Source organism: Choloepus didactylus, chromosome 18 (assembly GCF_015220235.1).
Source record: "Choloepus didactylus isolate mChoDid1 chromosome 18, mChoDid1.pri, whole genome shotgun sequence".
In the NCBI taxonomy this organism is placed as follows: Eukaryota; Metazoa; Chordata; class Mammalia; order Pilosa; family Megalonychidae; genus Choloepus; species Choloepus didactylus.
In genome coordinates, this window is record NC_051324.1 from 51,851,178 (window position 1) to 51,869,900 (window position 18,723).

The window sequence follows — 18,723 nt, forward strand, 5'->3', positions numbered from 1 at the left end:
AACAGCGGGCCTGAGAAGAGGGACGCGGGCGGAGAGAGCAAGCAGCAGCCCCGTCCAGACTCCCCAGGTGCGAGCGGTAGCTGGTGCAGATGCTGTCCGGGGCCCCAGGCTCTGAACACGCTCTCCCTCCTAGGGGTGGGGCAGTTGGAGAAGTACCTGTTGACTAGCTTTCTTCAGAGTTCAAAGCAAGGGGAAGAGGGGCAGGGACTTGCAGCCGGCCCAAAGGCACAAAGGTGCGGGGCCCAGTGCGGGGGCCCAGTGCGGGGCTGGCGGGTGGGTGGGGAGGGAAAGCAGGCAGCCGCCAGCCAGCAGCCCCGAGAAGAGGCGGCACTAATCTACTCATCTCGGGTCTTTGCAGGGGAAGGCAGCTCCTATCTCAGACCCCGTCTCAGTCTCCAGGGTACTCCAGGCGTGAGGGGAGTGGTAGGGAGAGGGTAGAGTGGGCTCTGAAGCCGATGTACAAGCACTCCCTGAATTATCACCACCGGCTGCCCAGGGGCCCTGCAGCACTGGCCAGCTAAATGTTGATTTGTTGTCCCCATGGAGTGAACTGAAGAGAAAGTGATAATGGAGCCAACGGTGCAAGAGGAGGCCCTGGGTGGTGGGGGGCCTCCCTTTTGTAGCTTATCTGACCCCAAACAGGACACAGCAGTTTGTAAAGGCCACATGAAGGAGGAAGGAGGTGTCTACTCTGCCAGTGGGGGATGATCCCTCGCTCCTCAGGGGCTACCCCACATCTCCAGGCTGTTGGCTGACATAGGATGGGACAGGGCTACGCTCAGGGATGAGAGGCCAGCACATCCTCAGCCCAGGAGCTGGGACAACCACTTCCTCTCAAGGCCCTTTCCTTTCGCCTTCCTATCCCAAGCTCAACCTATTTGTAACCCCCCCCCCCCACACACACACACACTCAGAACTTAATCAGGGGGAACGGGAACCTTTCCCAACCACGGACAGAGCCAACAGGTTATCAGATGGTTCCTATGTAACTTTTATTTCTGGAAATTAAAGTAGATACAGCAATATACAAAAACAAACAAACAATAATATAAATTTTTACAGTATGAAGTATACATTGGAATTTGAATGCAGTGCCCAGGACAGCAGCTTAAAAACCACTGTAGATGGGTTAAGTGATCCATGGGAATCTCTTGGCTGGCTTGGGGATGGGAGGGCAACGGTGGAAAGCAGGCAGGTCCTGGGGGACTCTGTTCTCTGAGGGAGGGGCCAGAACAAGCCTCAGCTCCTCTCAGGACTTCAGCTATAATCAGAGTTAAAAACATGCATATGCTACCTAAAGCCATGAACTTTACAATATCTGCTCCAGAGAATTCCACATCCTTTCCCTAGGTCCCTATGACATAAACCCAATGGAAAGCCCAAGTCTCACCTTTCTAAATATTCTCTCAGCTTATGAGGTAAGCTTAAGAACTAGAGTGTTGCTAGAGAAGGGAGAGCTTTGTACTATACATCAACTTTTTCTAGGCAGCAAGATAGGAATGGTCAGGAGGGACACCATGTTTGTCTTGGAGAAAAGGTCCTCACCCCCTTAATTCAGAAAACTAGCTAATTAACTTGGGTATAATGAATAGAATTCCAAAGAAGCTCAGGTTAACTGAGACAAGATGGCTTTCAGCCACCAAATCCAGCCATAACTCTGGGGCAGAGGAGGCCCAAATATCTGGGTCCATCACCCAGAACACTGGTAAGTATTCCAAAATGCACAGCGAAACTCAGTTGACTGATGGCAGGTGGGCAGACACAGAACGCCATAAGAGGTTCAGGCACTAGCTGTTCTGCCTCATACATGGGGCCCCAGTGGTGAGAAGACAAATCACCAGACTTGGAGGGAGGCCAGGGTATACAAACAGGGAACAGACCTCTGGTTTATCAGTAAGCCTTTGCCCCGCGGTTAACCAAGTGAAGAAGTGATTAAGGTGCTCTGGAAATCAGTAAGAACGTGGGGCAAGAACCATATTCCCTGAGCTCAACAAGACACTTTGCTGGAGCCCCACAGTCTGAGTCATGTTTAACCTGTAACTCTCTGCTTCTTATTCCATGAGGTCCTGAGACCAGGATCCTAGAGCAAGCAGGACGAGAGACTTGAGCCATGGGAAGCCGACAAACCACTGGGAGGGTCAGGTGGACCTGTAGAAGGGAAGAATCATCCTAGCCCTTATAAGGCACCCCCAGAAACACCCAGGCTCTGAAACAGGAGCTAAATTCTGGGGTAAAGGTTTTAAGCACTCGCCTGCTCAGCCTTACCCACTAAATAGGCCAATGCATTAAAGGGGAAAAAGAAAAATCTTGTTTATAAAAAAAGCCTAAAATATTTACGTTCTCCTTAAACCTTCTTGTCTTAGAACCAAAGGCCAAGCCACAGCTTCAGATGTCTTTTAAAGGTTTCATCTGAAGTCCATTTCAAGGTTTATATAAATTATCAGCCTGAAGAAAGGAGAATGCTTAAAGCACCAGGGTGGCTATTAACTGAGTATTCTTAAATACAGAAAAGGCTATGCTGATACAGGGTTTTATCTTTTGCCCTTTAATTTTTTTTTTTTTTTTTAAAGAAACCTATGGGCTTTGACAATTCTACTTTCTACCTGGACATTAGCAAGGTTAAAAGTGCAATGCCAGGAGTATGTAGCTAGAGGCAGCCTGTGGCATTAGTTTACAAAGTCAGGCAGAGGGATGCTGCTGGCACCAGGAGGCACTTGTCTAGCAGAAAAAGAAATTAAAAGCTACTGAAAGAGGAGAATGGGGAACAACAGAAAATATGAGACATTTCCTTCTTCTCCTTCTTGCCACCCCTTCCACATCCTCTGATTAGTCTCAGAGAACACATTTGCTTTTAGATAAAAGCTCATCACCTACGTTCACTCATTTCTCTATTTAAAAAAGTGCCCAGATTGCCCAAGACAGCAAAAGTGGGAGTTAAAAAATCTGGAACCACACAGTTAGGAGTTTCAGGTGCTCTGGGGTTTGGCTGTGTAAGGGGCGGTGGAATGGGGTCGGTGCCTCAGTCACATCCCTCTGCAGCGGGCGTTCTCGGCTCCTCACATCGGAGAGGTAGCACACTCCGAGGTCAAGTCCATGTCGAACGTGAGGGACTCTGGAGGAACAGAGAAAGTGGGTCAGTGCCTGAGCCTTGCAGCTGCAGGGCACACAGCCCCAGCTATTCAGAGCACAGGGGCTCTGGCTGCCACCGCCACCCAATCTCCTGCCCCTCAAGGCAGACACAGGGTCAGATAACCCAGATTTACTTTCCTCACCACAGGAACTTGCCCTCTGGAGGGGCTCAGTCTCCATCCTACCTTAACTCATTCTTAGCTTTCTATTTTAAAGACGCTCTAAGATTTCCCTGTCCAATAGGGAGCTTTGAGCCACATGTAGCTACTGAGCACTTGAAATGTGTAGTCCAAATTGTGATGTGCCATTGGTCTAAATCAATGACGGAATTTCAAAGACTAAGTACAAAAAAAAAAAGAATGTAAAAATATCACATCAATTTTTTTTTTACATGTTGAAGCGATAGTTTGGCTTTATTGGGTTAAATAAAATACATTAAATTTAACTTCTGTTTCTTTCTACTGGTTTTATAGTGCAGCTGCTGGAATAGTGACAGTTATGCAAGTGGTACACATTCCGTTTCCTTTGGAAAGTGCTACTCTAGAGCCTCCTCCTACCAATCTGCGTGTCCACCTCTCGGCTCTGCGCAAGTGAGCCTCACACAGAGGCCCCAACTTCCCTCATAGGGACAAAGTCTGTCAACCAAATACTCACCAAACTGCCCTCCTGCTGAGGGCTCAGCACCTTCACCATTATTTCCAAACTGCATCAATGAATCTAAAGTGCGGGGGGACATCGGCAGGTCAATGGTATTGCTGCAGGTCGTTCTGTAGGAAATGGGGAGCAGCAGGAGGGGAAAGGGCCGGGTTGACAAGACACAATGGAGAAAAAAAAAAAAAGAACAGAACACACACACACAAGCCATCAAACTCTGGTATCCAACAGAAAAATAAAAGCTCAAGCTTTTTAAACACACAAGGGCACTCTGAGTACTAAACATAGCCCAGGGACTTCCAACCCGTCACAGGATAACTCTCACCCAGCGTTCTATTCCCGGGAGGATAACTGAGGACATTAGAAATGAAGGCAAAATGGGAAGGGAAGCTACTTACGGCGTTACACAGATAAACTTGGTCTTCAGGTATGGGGCAGCACCTGGAAAGAAGAAAACGGGCTTACTGATTGTGACCCAACTTTGAGGACAGGGCAGGAGGAAGGTGTCTGCCCCATGTGGGCTAACTCAAAACTTACTACATCCTTAAACAGAGATTTTTTGAGACCCTCACCTCTCCTTCAGAGTCACCCTTCCCTCATTACAGACCACGGGATGTCCCAGGCACTTGTTGCTTTGAAATTCAATTCCTTCCACAAAGCTTTCCTGGGTGGCAGAGACTTGTTGGCATCCCCTTGTCCCACTGGAGCCTAGACTAATGCCAGCCCTGTGTTCATTCTTTACCTAGATTATGAAAACGTTTAACTGCCTATATGTGGTCTGAAGGATTCCATTCTGGCCTGGTTGTATCTCTGATAACTTCTCCGCACACAGGAACCAAGCCTATACAGTCTTTGCATGGTGTCCGGCTCAGGTACCAACATCACAGAGCCTTTAAAAGAACAGAGAGACTGCTCATGTTTGTGGCTTCAATGCTGAGTTATACCTTCTCTTCTTAAAAGCACTAATCTGCCGCTCTTTACAACCTCTCAGTTGGAAAATATCAAACAAAAAGTGGCTTCTACATGCTAGGAGCGTGCCTTTGTCATGCAGAACAATTATCTCAGGACTGGATGACAGGAGACCTGGGGCAAGACACTTTCTCTCTCATGTATAAAATAAAAGGGGGTGGGTTGGGATGGGAAGTGTGATTCTCTATGATCCCTGTCATTTATAATTTTTGTTCTACGGGTAGAAATGTGAGGATTGGAATAAATGAATTTTAGATGATAAACACTCACACCCAGAGATCAGGGAGCCGTGGAGATGCTGGCATGCAGTCTGGGCTATTCAGGTGAACAGTCACTGCGGAGGCATGGTGTGGGGTGGACTGGGCCCAGAGAAGCAGTTATAAAGCTTAGGCTTAGAGAGAGACTGAGGGATCACAAAGTACAATGACATTCTGAGAAAAGAAGTGTAAAGGGGCTTTAAGAATGCCACCTGAGGTTATTTTTGGTCAAGAAATAAAGATTAACGTAGTGCAAAATTCAAAGGAGCTACTGAGGCGGAGTTCTAGTGTCTTATAAACCCCAACCACTTTGGCCCAGACCTGAAGGGAGCTGATACTCTGGACAGAAAAGCAGTTCATTCTCCAGTGATCAAAGTAACAGAGAAAAATAACTTCAGCCCGAGATGGAACAGTGCAAGCAAGAGAGAATCGAGACTAAAAGCTGATTTATGTGTGACTCCATACAAGGTTGTAAATGTAATTTATCTAATTTGTAAGTGGATCATAATCCCTCCCTGAAGGAAATATTGTATGGGCTTCCAGTAGACAAGTAAGGAGAAAAGACCTATGAATCCTGGGAAGACAATCTATTTCTGAAAGAGACTCCCATATAATAAGTAACCCTCTTGCCACGGAAGCAGAGAGGTAACAGTCACAGACCCTTCTTCCATTTTAATGTCGGGTTCCCACACACACCCTACGAACATACTATGACCCATTTCCACACTCATAATAAGCCCCTCAGCACACACTCCTTACACTGGCAGGCAAATCACTCAAGTAATTAAATCTTTTTCTCCTGATTTGTGTCCTGCCCCTGAGAAAACACTGATGTCTCCAACAAGAAAGGACCTGGCCTCCTGGTCACAGTAGGCCGGGATGATGGTAATGGAGGATGCAACCTCAGATTGGGAGCTTGGACCTTGAAAGCAAAATTAGTTCAAGGACCAGCACTTGGATGTAAATGTCCTCTGCGGAAGGAACAAAGAGTAGTGCGTTAGGGGCTGATAAACAGATCTCCCAACTGAAGCACAATGTGGAAAGAGAGATAAGTAGCAGACAGGAAGTGAGAGTTAAATTCTTCTACATTATGAACAAAACTCAATAACAGAACAAAGGAAAAAAGGAAAAGCAATTATCAATTAGCTCAAATTCTCTCTTCTATGCCCCACTCTTCCCCACCCCAAGAAAATTGCTCAGAGGGATTTCTTATGAAAAAATAGAAGGGAGCTTGGTGTGTGTGTGTGTGCGTGTATGCATGTGTGTGTGTCTCATTGTACAAAAACAGTTTTTTTAAAAAAACAACTGGGGCAGGCAAGTTAACCTCAAAGGGTCATTTTAAAGAGCCCACCATTAGGCTCTGCAATAAAGACAAGTTAAAATAAAAGCAAACAATGGCAATTCATAGACTCCTCACCAGGATCTGGACAGAGAACCCAGAGAGTCAAAGCAGCAAACTTTGAATGGGGATGGACCAGGGGCTCTGATCCCTCCATGCTGATGACAGTGCTAGAAATTTCAGGTTTTAAGTAAGATAATTTTTATATAATTCATACAAACACATATGCTCTTGCACATTACAAAACATCTTAGTCTAAATAGCTGCAGAGTCTAAATACCAGTTACACACCTCCCTACCAGTTATTGTCTTTCCTTCAAACATTACTCCCCACCTATTATGCTGTTAAACCATGTTCCAATGCTGCTAACAATCATTTCTTCCAAAAAAGCCTTCATTCGTTCCACTTGACACTGTTTACATTGTTCAGCAATGGGGAAAAGGAAGCATGCTAGACTGAGGTTTGAGTCTCAAACCTTCCAGCATCTATTACGTAAGAAGCGCTGTGCTTCTTAGCATCCTGTTACTAAAGAATCCTGTCCTCACTTTCTCTTCACAGTGTTTTAGGATGTTTTGAGTGGGCCAGGGGGCAGGGCTGTTGCCCCCTTTAGACTGGGTGATCCCTATGGTGCGGAATCTGATGACTGATTCCTTTCCCCTCTTTAATCCCATCAGCCACCCCCAAAGCACTCACTACACAAAATTCTCTTCCCATAAAGAGGAATAAAGACAACCCCCCCCCCCAAGTTATTCAGACATTACCTGTCTATCCTCCAAGGATCTTGTAAGTTCCTACTTTCCCCCAGAATTAAATGTCTGAAATGTGGAAAATCAACGACTACCTGGGTCAGCTTCAGGGTGTTCCTGGCTCTCTGGCCGACAATACTTTCCAAAAGCTTCCTCCTTAGGAATGTCGGGGTAGAGATAGACCAGCGGAGACACCAGGATGTTGGTGGCATCCATGATCTTATAGCCCATGATGATTTCAGCAAATGACATGTTGTTCAGCTGCTGCTTGGTATATGGTTCTACAGACTGGATCTGGGTCTTACCTGTCATGGGATAAGGGAAGGGAAGACAATGGCACCTTTGATTCGGTGATCTCAGAGGAAACATTACCTGATTAACCCTTCCTCGAGGGGAGATGACTTATGCCATCCCAGAGCCTGAGACCTCAAATATCCTGCCCAGTGGCCTTGCACTGTGGAAATATTAGGCTGGCTTTTGGAGAGGCAATCCAGTTGGGTCACAGGCAATAAACTCAAATTACTACTTGCCTAGGATATATTAACAGAGTAGGTAAAAAGGAGGATAAAGAATAAAATTTAAATTGCAATTTTTGGTAAATATCAGCCACCAGAGCAAGCAAAACAAAATTGGCAAACAAATCCTTCAGTTGGAAGAAACAAAGATAAAGTCACCCAAATCTGTTTCTTAAGTCCAAGAGCAGGAGTGCCTGCTCACTAGGGGGCAGTAGGTGCCTGAAACTAGCAGCAGCTACGGCAGCAGCAGCAATGGCCACCAGGTGGGGTGGGCAAGGTCCAAGCTTACCACTGATGTCCTTCTCCACCCAGGTGAAGGTGACTCCTCCTTCTTTGCTGCTTTCACTGAATCGTAGCAAGAAGGTGCCTGGAGGCTTGGTGCTCAAGATGGCCCGCTCCCTCTCCTTACTGATGAAGCCCATTATGTACCTGGAGCCAGAGTGGGGTACATAATGGTGAGGAGGGTATTCCTTGCCACTGGCCTGCTGAGAGAGCCCGGTGATGTGGCTACACCTGTGCACTCTCTGCCAGACAGAAGCCTTTCCACTTACCCTTCATTCCAAAGAGCCAGGATATACTTTTTCACAAGGTCAATAATATTGTCCAGCCAGACCCAGAAGGAGAAGCCCTTGCCAGCCATGTTTTCCTGGAGAAAAGAATAATGTGAAAGCCAGGTGTATCACCACCCAGACTTTTCTACTGGTGGATGGACTGAGAATTCAGGGCCTTCAGGCCCACCGCCCCCATGGTAACCACACAGGTGAGCATTCCCTCCCTCTCCCACTCCCAAGAGGTAGCCACAAGGATTTAACAAGATTGCTTACTTTGCAAAATTTAGCCCATGTGATCTGACACCCCGAATAGTTCACACCAGGTCCTGAAGGAAAAAAAAAATAGTAGTATAATTTTCAGCTTTGAATCAAGATATTATTTCTTAAAACAGAACAATACATACATATTTTTCCATACCAAGCTATGAAACCACTGGTTTTCATGTATTTGAGGGCTGTCACCACCATCCATCCACACACACACACACACCATCATTTGGACCCACCAACTTGTTTTGCTCGAGAGAGGTGGTGGAGAATCCATCAAGTCCCCAAGTCCCCCTGCTCTTTTCCCAGCCTCATGTGGTGGTCTTCAGGTTGGCAACACAGACTAACAAGCTGATACCCGATGTTAGAGGGTTGTATTTGGTGGGACCACAGGACATAGCTACCTATAATTTAGGTAGCACATAAAATATTTTTCTAGAATTTTTTCCAGGGGAAAAAGTAAAAACAAGCCTATAATTTATTGAAGAAACAGACAGGGAATGTCAAGCCTTTACCTTTGCTTTCTAACATGCACTCATAATATCTTCCTAAGGTTAGATGAAGTTGCACCCTGGAAGGGTGAGGAGGACAGTCACCAAGAAAAAAAAAAGAATCTGCCTCCCACCTCACAAAAAGGGTAACCAGGATGCAAACTTCCTCCTACTCCTGGTTCCCCACCCCAATGGAGGGCACGTTTTCTGGAATCAGCACAATGCCTTGCTCAAGACAGATGCTCAGTAAATATTTTCTGAGTGAAAGGCCCATTGGCAGATTCCTTTTCTGAGGAGGATGGGGGAGAAGAGGTAAAATGCTGACCTAAGAGCTTCTCAGCCAGTGTAGTCAGCTGCTCAATGCTTAGCCCTCGCTTTGTAGTGGAAGAGAACTGCCAGCTCAGCACCTCGGCCACTTGATCCCAGGTTCCAATCGGGGGCTTGGTGAAAAAGTTCACGTTCTATTGAAAAAACAAAAACAAAAACAAAAACAAAACCCCAACACATTTGCTAATTTAGATGAGAAGGCAGTGCTTACTGACCTGCACTAGGTACCCTTAACATGCACTAAACCACAAGAAGCCACAAGAGAATACGGTTTTCAAGAGGACAGGGCACTAACCTTGGGGTTGTTGGTCAGCATGTTATACCACAGGATTGAGGCCCAGGCATTGGGCATCTGGCAAATGTTGGAGATCACCACGACCGGCAAGGAGTGGGTCTGTGGAGTTAGCAGAGAATGAGTTAGGAAGGCAGAAAGATCCTCCCGGATTCAAAAATCTTTTCACCCCTGTCTCACATGAAGAATTATAGGAGAGGAGTGTGACTAAGACAGCTTTCCACCCAGAGCAGAAAGAACGCCCAATAGGACCTAAGGGACTTGGGTTGTTATCTGAACATAACCATTAACTTGTAAAATCTGATTTGCTCACAGATTCCCATTTGTAAAACTTAAGATGGCAAAGCTATATATTCCAACTAACCAAGAGAGGTTCCTGGAATCAAAGATTACTCTGGCTTTTTCAGGTTATCTTAATTTAAAGATCAAGAAAATTGGGAAAAGAAAATTTAAACGACATTTTGTTTTTCAAGTTTGAATAATTTCATGTTGTCTAAGTATATAAAAATAAAGATTTTCCTATATAGAATACATTCTCATGACTTCTTTCCAATGTGTGTTTTCTGTTATCTAAGACACGTAGAATCATTGAAGGCTTTCCCACAGGTATAGCATGCAAAGGGTTTCTCTGTAGTGTATGTTCTCTCATGCTTTCTAAGATAAGAATATAGAGTGAAGGTTTTCCCACAGGTTTGGCATTCATTGGGTGTCTCTCAACTGTGAGTTCTCTCATGTTCTCTTTGGTCAGAAGAATAAGTGAAGGCTTTCCCACAGGTATGGCATGCAAAGGGTTTCTCTCCAGTGTGTGTTCCCTCATGCTTTCTAAGATAAGAATATACACTGAAAGATTGCCATGTTTTGTTTTTTTTTTTATTATGTTTTTTTATATGTTTAAAAAATGGCTATTTGAAGACTATTTTGCTGAAACTTTATAAAAATTACCTAAAATCAATTTTTAAATATAGATTTTCATTCACATTTGCTTAAAGCTGAATATATGTACCTTTTAAACACTCAAGCAACCCTACCCCAATTCTGCTGCAACTCACCTCCAGATCAATCTTGAGGCCTTGGTGATACACCTCTGTCTCAAAAGTGATCAAGTGCAGCTCCTCAGTCACAATCAGGGAGGCCTAAGATAACGAGAAGGATATTCTCTTCCTCAGAGAACGGCATTCGGTATTACCAGCTGCAGCTGAGGAACATGACATCTGTGGCCTCACTACAGTAAGAAGGGTACTCTACCAGGCTGCCCCAAGAAAACTACCAGGGATACAATGCTGGGCACAGTTCTCATCAACACTAGACTCTCTAATGCTATGATCCTTTACCTGATCTTTTACTCTCCCAGTCCCATTTTCCTCCACCCTCAGAACTAACTACTAGTTGTGGGTTTTTTGTTTGTCTGTTTAACCACATTTGCATCTCTAAACAACATACATATTGTCTAGTTTGGGATATTTGTGAACCTAAAACATGTGGTATCATACCCTACATTTTCTTCTGGGACTTATTTTTCACTTGATATGAAATGCATCCATGTGGTTATTTATAGCCACAATTTAGTCACTTTCATGGCTGTAGAGTATTCCATTGTATGACTACACCACAAATCATTCATCCAATGAAGGGTTGATGGGTATTTACTAGGGCTGTATTTAGAGCTCACAAACAGGCTTCTGTGAATACTTTGTACATGTGTACTGCCATGCATATGCAAAGATTTCTCTACTGTATAGTCCTGAGAGTGACATTGCAGGGTTATGGGCTACATAACCCTATTTAGGGTATATATGTTTATTTTTATAATGCCAAATTGTTTTCCATAGCGACTACCATCAGCAGTACAGCACCCTTATTTTGAACAAGACTTACCAGAACGGTTCTCAGAAACAGAATTCCAATTCATTTTTTAAATTCTATTTTTCTGATTACAAAATTTAAAATGTTCAATTTAAAATGCAAATATTACAGAGAGTATAGAGTAGACTCAAATACCGACAGCACCACTGAGATGTAAGCACTGTTTGGTTTAGATCCCTCCAGAATTTTTAAAGCATACATGAATATACATAAAACAGTTTGCAGTGTATCTTTTAAACAAAAATACTAACATACTACTCAAATTATTTTGCATCTTGCTTTTTCTAAACAAATATGTTACATGCACTTTTCCATATCATTGCATAGAAAGTTCCTCACTAACTGTACTCAAATATTATGTTGTTCTAATTCAATTTGTTTTTTGTTTTTTTTGTTTTTGTTTTTGTTTTTTAAAAAAAAGGTCTGCTACCATTTAGAGAGGAAAGATGGGCTCCAGGGAATAGGAAATATACAAACATCAGAAAAAAGAACAAGGTGTCTTTGCCCTGACCAAAATGCATACATTCTGTGATCTCTCTTTTCTTCTTACTTTTGAGTTCAGAGATAGTGATTCACTTCCTTATTCACTAAATAATTCAATAATCTGAACCAATGGGAGGCAGAGAAGAAACGAGGGAGGTAAAGAATAAGAAAGATTTTGTTCTTCTGCTTTTTAAAAACCTCAAATCTGTTATTTTTACACCCTTTATTCCACCTTAGTGAGAAAAACAGGGCCCCAAATAGATCCAAGCAGTGTGCCATCACTGGCAGAAGTTGGGAGGGGAATTTGGAAAGCCCCAGGCAAGGTGGAAAGCTTCTTTTCTACCAAATGGGTGTGGATAACTACCCAGCAAGGGACTTTCCTTAGTGATGAGCTAACTCCAGGGACAATCAAGAAAAAGCTCTGAGCCAGAGAACTCTAAGGCATAAATGACTTTTGATCATATCACTTGGCCCATGGTGATTTTCCGGCATGACTACAGCTGAAACAGCAGGTTGATGTCTCTAATTCTGGGTAAAAAGAAGACTCATTCTTCTCTCTCCCTCAAAGAAAATCCTCCAAGGTGGTTTTCATCCCCACCAAAACTTACGTCACAATTGGCTCGACCTCCATTTCCACATCTTTGCTCCCTGAGGGTCTGTAAGAAAAACAGAAAGCACCTCTGTCACAAAAGGCTCTCCCCTCTTAACACTCACATTGCAGATTCCCTTTGTGAAGGGGGAGTCCAGGCTTCTCCCACGTACCAAGTGTTTGAATTCTGCAGAGAGGCTGCCATTGTTGGACTCTTCCATGTTCATCACTTTCGTGTTTGTGCCCAGAATGTTAAATTTCCGGGATCTGAATCACAGGAGAAAAACCAACCACACAGGTTACTGAGTGGCCAGAAGACAAAGTTAGATTAAACAGAACAAAAGGAAGCCTCCAGGCTGAACTTACCCTCTGAGAGCTGCAACATCCCCAGAGTCTCTGTTAAGAACACAAACTTTGTTAATAAAATAGGTTCCACGTTTCTTTAAAAAGCCTACTGTCATAGAACTGTACAACACAGAGTGGGAAAAGAAGCCTATTTTGACCACTCATTATTTACTCTGATGGGAAAACTACTGTGGTCCCAGGAACAACTTCTAACTATTCAATTACATCTTATGTGTGAAATGTAACAACCCTATAAATGCTTATGTGTTGGACACAGTTGGTTGCCTACCCAACATCTACTTCCCCTCTTCCTAAGAGTACCTTGATTCAACTCAGGCATCCATCCCCCAGCCCCAGCCCCAGCCCCAGGGGATCCTGACGATTTAAGCCATGAGAACACAGCATGCCCACAGAGCAATGGTCTGGGATAAGGACATGACCTACATCATTTTAATCAGTCTGAAGGGAAGGAATTATATTCCAGGCTGCATTTATGTTTCATTGCTTCAGCTGAACATGAGCAAGAAAGCATGTAGCCTTAACTGCTCTAAGCAACCATGTTTCAATCCAGAGGGGAACTTTAAAATGCAAGTGACAATGATAATGGCAGAGGAGAGAGAGAGAAGATCCTGGGTCCTTGATGTCCTCAATGAGTCACTGATCTCACCGTGGGGAACTTATCCTAACTTTGCATTTCCAGTTACTCTGGGTTGAAATTTCCTTATTATTTAAGCCACTCTAGGCTTTCTGTAGAGGTTTACTGTTACCCACAACTCCGAGCATCTTCTCCAATATAGCTGGAAATATTTTCCCCAGATTGTTTCCTCTCTTTTAACTCTGTATTTTTGAATATATAGCTTTTTATATAGTCACATTTGTCCTTCCTTTTTTACTATTTTGAGAGATGTTTAAAAAGTTTTTCTCCTCTGCTATATATTTACATACGCTGTTAGAGTTAATAGCTAAATTTTTTTTTAAATAGTGCATTCTAGATAGTTACACAGCTTAAAATTGATCAAATTTTAAGTCATTCAAAAGACATTTTCCATATACATTTTAGAACATAATCGTCCTCATTTTCAGGAAGTTCTCCCACATATCTATATTTTCTTTCTTTTTTTGCACATCCTTTTTTTTTGTATTACAGAGTGGAAATATAACTGATGAACAACAAACTGCATGCATTTAAAATATACAGCTTGATGAGGTTTGATATATGTACAGACAACTACAGACACCCATGAAACCATCAGCATAGCCAAGACAATGAACATATCCATCACCCCCAAAGTTTCCTCGGACCTGTTTGTAATCTATCTCCCAATCACACAGCCCATCCCACCCCACCCCTGTTTCCAGGTAACCACTGAACTATTTTCTGTTACTACAGATTTATTTGCATTTCTAGAATTTTATATAAATGGAAACAAAGTACTCTTTTTTTTTTCTAGATTCTTTCACTCATGACAATTACTTCGAGAGCCATCCATGTGATGCACATATCAATAGTTCATTCCTTTTATTGATGAGTGTTATTCCATTGTCTGGATATACCACAAATTATTTATATATTCACCTGATAAGGTTCATTCACCTATTAATGGACATTCAAGTACATTTGTGTGGACATGCTTTTATTTCTCATGGGTTAATATATGGAGTGAAATAGTTGGGTCATAGGATAGGTGTATGTTTAACTTCTTAAGAAACTGCAAACTGTTTCCACAGTGGTTGCACCATTTTGCCATTTAACCACCATGGCATTATTGTTCACCTATGTTTTAAAAATAGTTTTGTTTTAAACATGAAAATCATTTGGAGTTTATTTTGATGGACAATAAAAACTTCCCACTCAAATCTCCAAAATCACTTTCACTGATTTCAGATAACATTTTTAACATATATAAATTTCTTATATAAACTTGAGGTCTATTTCTGAACTTCTGATTTTGTTTCAATGATCAATCGTTTTATTCCTGCCCTAGTAACACACTATTTTGTAACTGAAATTTTGTGATACATTTTAATATCTGACAGGCAGCTTCCCACACCAACGCCTATTATTTTCATTTTTTATTTAAAAATTTACTAGTTTTGCTTATTTTTTTCATCTAATATATAACTTGAAAATAACTCTGTAGAGTTAAAAAAAATCCTATACACATTTTGATTGGTGCTGCATCAACTGGGAAGAATTAAAATGTTTACAATATAAATAAGTCTATAATCTGGCAATATGGTTTGTCTTATTATGTTTAATACCGCTTATTTTAATTTAAAGCATTTGTTGCAAATTTAAGTAAGCCCTTATAAAAATTATTTTTGTTTTTTCTTAGTATATAAGGAAAAGCCTTGGTTTTCATTTATTTATCTTGTATTCATACATCTTTCCAAATTCCTTCATTAATTTAAGCCATTTTTTTGGCTTGATTCTCTTAGGCTTCTCTAAATATGAAATCATAATTCTTTGCAGAACATAATTGTTTCTTTCTTTCCATATTTCTGGCTGGAACCTCCTAAACACTGTTGAATGGCTGAGGTTTTGGTGCTGTGCCAGTTTGAATGTATTGTGTCCCTCAGAAAAGGCCATATTCTTTGATGCAATCTTGTGGGGCAGACATATTAGTGGGGATTAAGTTGGAACATTTGGATTAGGTTGTTTGCATGGAGATGCACCCCACCCAACTGCAGGTGATAACTCTAATGAGATATTTCCATGGAGGCTTGGCCCTGCCCATTCAGGGTGGGCCTTGATCAGTGGAGCCATATAAATGAGCTGACAAACAGAAGGAACTCAGTGCAGCTGAGAGTGACATTTTGAAGAGGATCTACAGCCAAGAGGGACACTTTGAAGAAAGCACAGGAGCTGCAGATGAGAGACAGTTTGAAGACGATGGTTGAAAGTAGACTCTTGCTCCAGAGAAGCTAAGAGAGGACAAATACCCCAAGTGCAACCAAGAGTGACATTTTTGAGGAACTGCAGCCTAGAGAGGAACATCCTGGGAGAAAGCCATTTTGAAACCAAAACTTTGGAGCAGATGCCAGCCATGTGCCTTCCCAGCTAACAGAGGTTTTCCGGACACCACTGACCATTCTCCAGTGAAGGTACCCTTTGTTGGACACTTTATGGCCTTAAGACTGTAACCAAGTAACCAAATAAACCCCCTTTTATAAAAGCTGATCCATCTCTGGTGTTTTGCATTCCGGCAACATTAGCAAACTAGAACAGGTGTCACCTTTTTATTTTTTAATGTTTTATAAGATAAAGGTAGAAGAAACACCATTTTTGTGTTCTGTAATTCATTTATTTATCTTTACAAATCCTTCTTTCCACTTTCCTTAGGTTTATTTTATTTCTCTAGACTCTTCAACTAAATATACTTAAACTTGTATTTTAAACTTTGATCTTAAAATTAATATATGTACATCGCAAAAAAGAATTTAAAAGTGATACAGAACAAAAATACAACCCTTTATCCCCATAATCTCACTTCCAGTGACAACCAATGTTAATATCTTGGTATATAAGCTACTAGCCTCTTTTCATGATTATGTACACATGAACATAATCTTTGTTTTAATTCTTAATGGAGGTAGATCATAATGAGTTATAATCTGCTTTTTTTTCAACTAATTCTTCATTTCAAATGGCTACATAAAAGTCCATCACAAGACTGTGGCATAATTTATCTAATTCTGTTTGTATCATCATATTGGTATTATAAACAATGCTTTGTGAGCATCCTTAAATATATAACTTTGCAAAACTGTCAAATTATTTCTTTAGGATAAACTCCAAAATGGAAATGCTAGTCCAAAGGAGAAAGGATACCTACTATACAGTCATACTATACCTTACTATGTATTTTGTAATTATAATAAATAGTTAACATTAAAATTAGAGTTACTATTTTATGGAAAAATAAGTTTTATGGGAGTATGCATTAAATAAGTTTTGATTATACTGATAATTAATGGAAAGCATGACTAGAATGATTACAAAGTCATAACCAGAGACCACCAGAGAGCACCTGGGAGCAGTTTAAAATTGTTAAGTACCACGCTTTGGAGAATATAAATATCTTCTAAAGCTCTAACCTGGAAAACCCAGTCTATGACACATGGCAAAAGGCATGTAGATCCATTAAGAAAATTAGATTAAAAAAAAAGTTTACTCTGATGGTGAATAGTGGCATGTGAAAGAATTAAAAAAAAAAATCACCCATCTTTTCCAAATATTCTCCATTTTATATTGTTCATAAATCACATTTACAAGTAAAAACTAAAAGAAAAAGAGGGACTGAAGGTCACAATAGCAATCTCAACTAACATCTGCATCACTATCGTGGGGTTTTGTTCGGGCACATAAATGACAACAAATTAAAAACCTTTGTTCACAAAATGAAGATCTCTGATGGAGATAAATTATCTAATTTCAAATAATGCCTATCAAAGTTCTCATTTCTCTGTCCCTCATTTGAAAAAAAAAAGAGAGAGAGACTCTTGAGATTAGGAGTACTTACTTGTCAATGCATACTTTAATTTTAAGCTGATAATTTAACTCAGGGAATTTGACCAACAACCTGTTTCAAAAAGAGAAAAAAAAAGTTTTCATGCAAAGGAAATAAAAATACATCCACCTAAAAAGGAAAGTCAGTCGGTTCCACCAGCAACTTCTACTTAAGAAATGCAAAATTCCTAACTCTACATTTCTAAGAGATGAATAAATCACAATCACAAATTCCTCCTCCAGCTAATGCCATCGTCAATCTTAAATTGAGCATCACTCCTTCAGACCAAAAGGTACTGAAAAAAAAGCCTGAGAACTAAGACCTTGACAAAGTTGTGAGAGATTCACAAATGCATAATAAAAGCTATTTAATGAGAAATCTTATGGGAATACATGCTCTGCAACTCATTCTTTCTATTAAACTGAAATCCAACACCATACTAAGTTTCTGAGGGGGGAAATTTCACTGTAGAAGAGCAGTACCTCAATATACCTGTAAAAGTCCACCCCACAGGTCCACTACCCACCTCATCTACCTGCCATGTGGTCTCTTAACTTCTCCATTATTAAGCCTTACTCTTTCTCTTAAAATCCTCAGGCTCAAAGAACAGACATCCTTTTTCCTTATTTGGAGGGCAGAAGGAAGAGCTATGGCTTAAGACTCTAGGCCTGGAATCAAAGAAATATGCCCAGGTAGCCTCAAAAAGATTACTGTTCTTTGGCTTTTGGCATCAGGATCAATTGTTCTTACTGTCAACAAATTCTATACCCACAGTATTACTGCCTATGATGCCTGGAAAGAACAACCCTGGCCACCAACTCCATCTCCGTGCTGAGAGTATTCCTGAATAAAAATATCTGCCGAACATGCTGTTGCCCACCTGACTTTAGTAGTGAACTGGACACCAGTCTTGATGACCAAGGGTCGGTCGGGATGCATGGGCATGCAGGGCTGCCGCTCCACCACAAAGGCACTGAAAGGGAAAGAGAAGGACAGCAGTTTACAGAAGACTGTGCCTCTGAAGTGAGCCAATCTCTCTTTTTTTTTTGGATTAGGGAAAGGGACAAGAATTTTAAATGACCTTTTCATTAAGTTTCTAAACAGCTCCACAATTCTCTCCTCCAGCATTGGCCGGTGCTGTACAATGGGGTCCCCTTTGTAGGAAACTTTCTGCTGCAACTCCTCTAGTTTCTTTATTTGTTGGCGGGTCTGAAGTTGAGATTCTGCTAATGAGGTTATCCTGCCAATAAAATAAAGTTACCAGTTACCTAAGTGAGCAGATGCAGGTGAGCTGGAGAAGAGAAAGAGAATACTATAGGTATAAATACCACCCAGCAGTCCTCCAACATAATAAACAGGGATTTATTTTGCTTTTTTTAATAGTCCTTCCTAAA

At 41.6% G+C, this 18,723-nt stretch overlaps 1 protein-coding gene across 8 annotated transcripts in view; it reads right to left on the reverse strand.

Moving 5' to 3' along the window:
- Window positions 1-970: 970 nt before the first annotated feature.
- The window catches only part of STAT3 (signal transducer and activator of transcription 3), an 82,852-nt gene continuing 65,099 nt past the window's right edge, over window positions 971-18,723 (reverse strand). For 3 of the 8 annotated variants that reach the window (XM_037808176.1, XM_037808174.1, XM_037808175.1), the window contains exons 9-24: window positions 18,411-18,569; window positions 18,210-18,302; window positions 17,342-17,401; window positions 12,840-12,869; window positions 12,647-12,740; window positions 12,493-12,540; window positions 10,588-10,671; window positions 9,542-9,640; window positions 9,245-9,380; window positions 8,435-8,487; window positions 8,162-8,256; window positions 7,900-8,039; window positions 7,188-7,400; window positions 4,182-4,224; window positions 3,784-3,896; window positions 3,057-3,112 (exon numbers count right to left, since the gene is read on the reverse strand). In XM_037808176.1, coding sequence (XP_037664104.1) covers window positions 3,057-3,112; window positions 3,784-3,896; window positions 4,182-4,224; window positions 7,188-7,400; window positions 7,900-8,039; window positions 8,162-8,256; window positions 8,435-8,487; window positions 9,245-9,380; window positions 9,542-9,640; window positions 10,588-10,671; window positions 12,493-12,540; window positions 12,647-12,740; window positions 12,840-12,869; window positions 17,342-17,401; window positions 18,210-18,302; window positions 18,411-18,569 — 1,516 coding nt within the window. Of the gene's footprint in view, window positions 3,113-3,783; window positions 3,897-4,181; window positions 4,225-7,187; window positions 7,401-7,899; window positions 8,040-8,161; window positions 8,257-8,434; window positions 8,488-9,244; window positions 9,381-9,541; window positions 9,641-10,587; window positions 10,672-12,492; window positions 12,541-12,646; window positions 12,741-12,839; window positions 12,870-17,341; window positions 17,402-18,209; window positions 18,303-18,410; window positions 18,570-18,723 lie in introns of all 8 variants that reach the window. The other 5 variants (XM_037808172.1, XM_037808179.1, XM_037808178.1 and 2 more) reach the window with 4 other exon arrangements.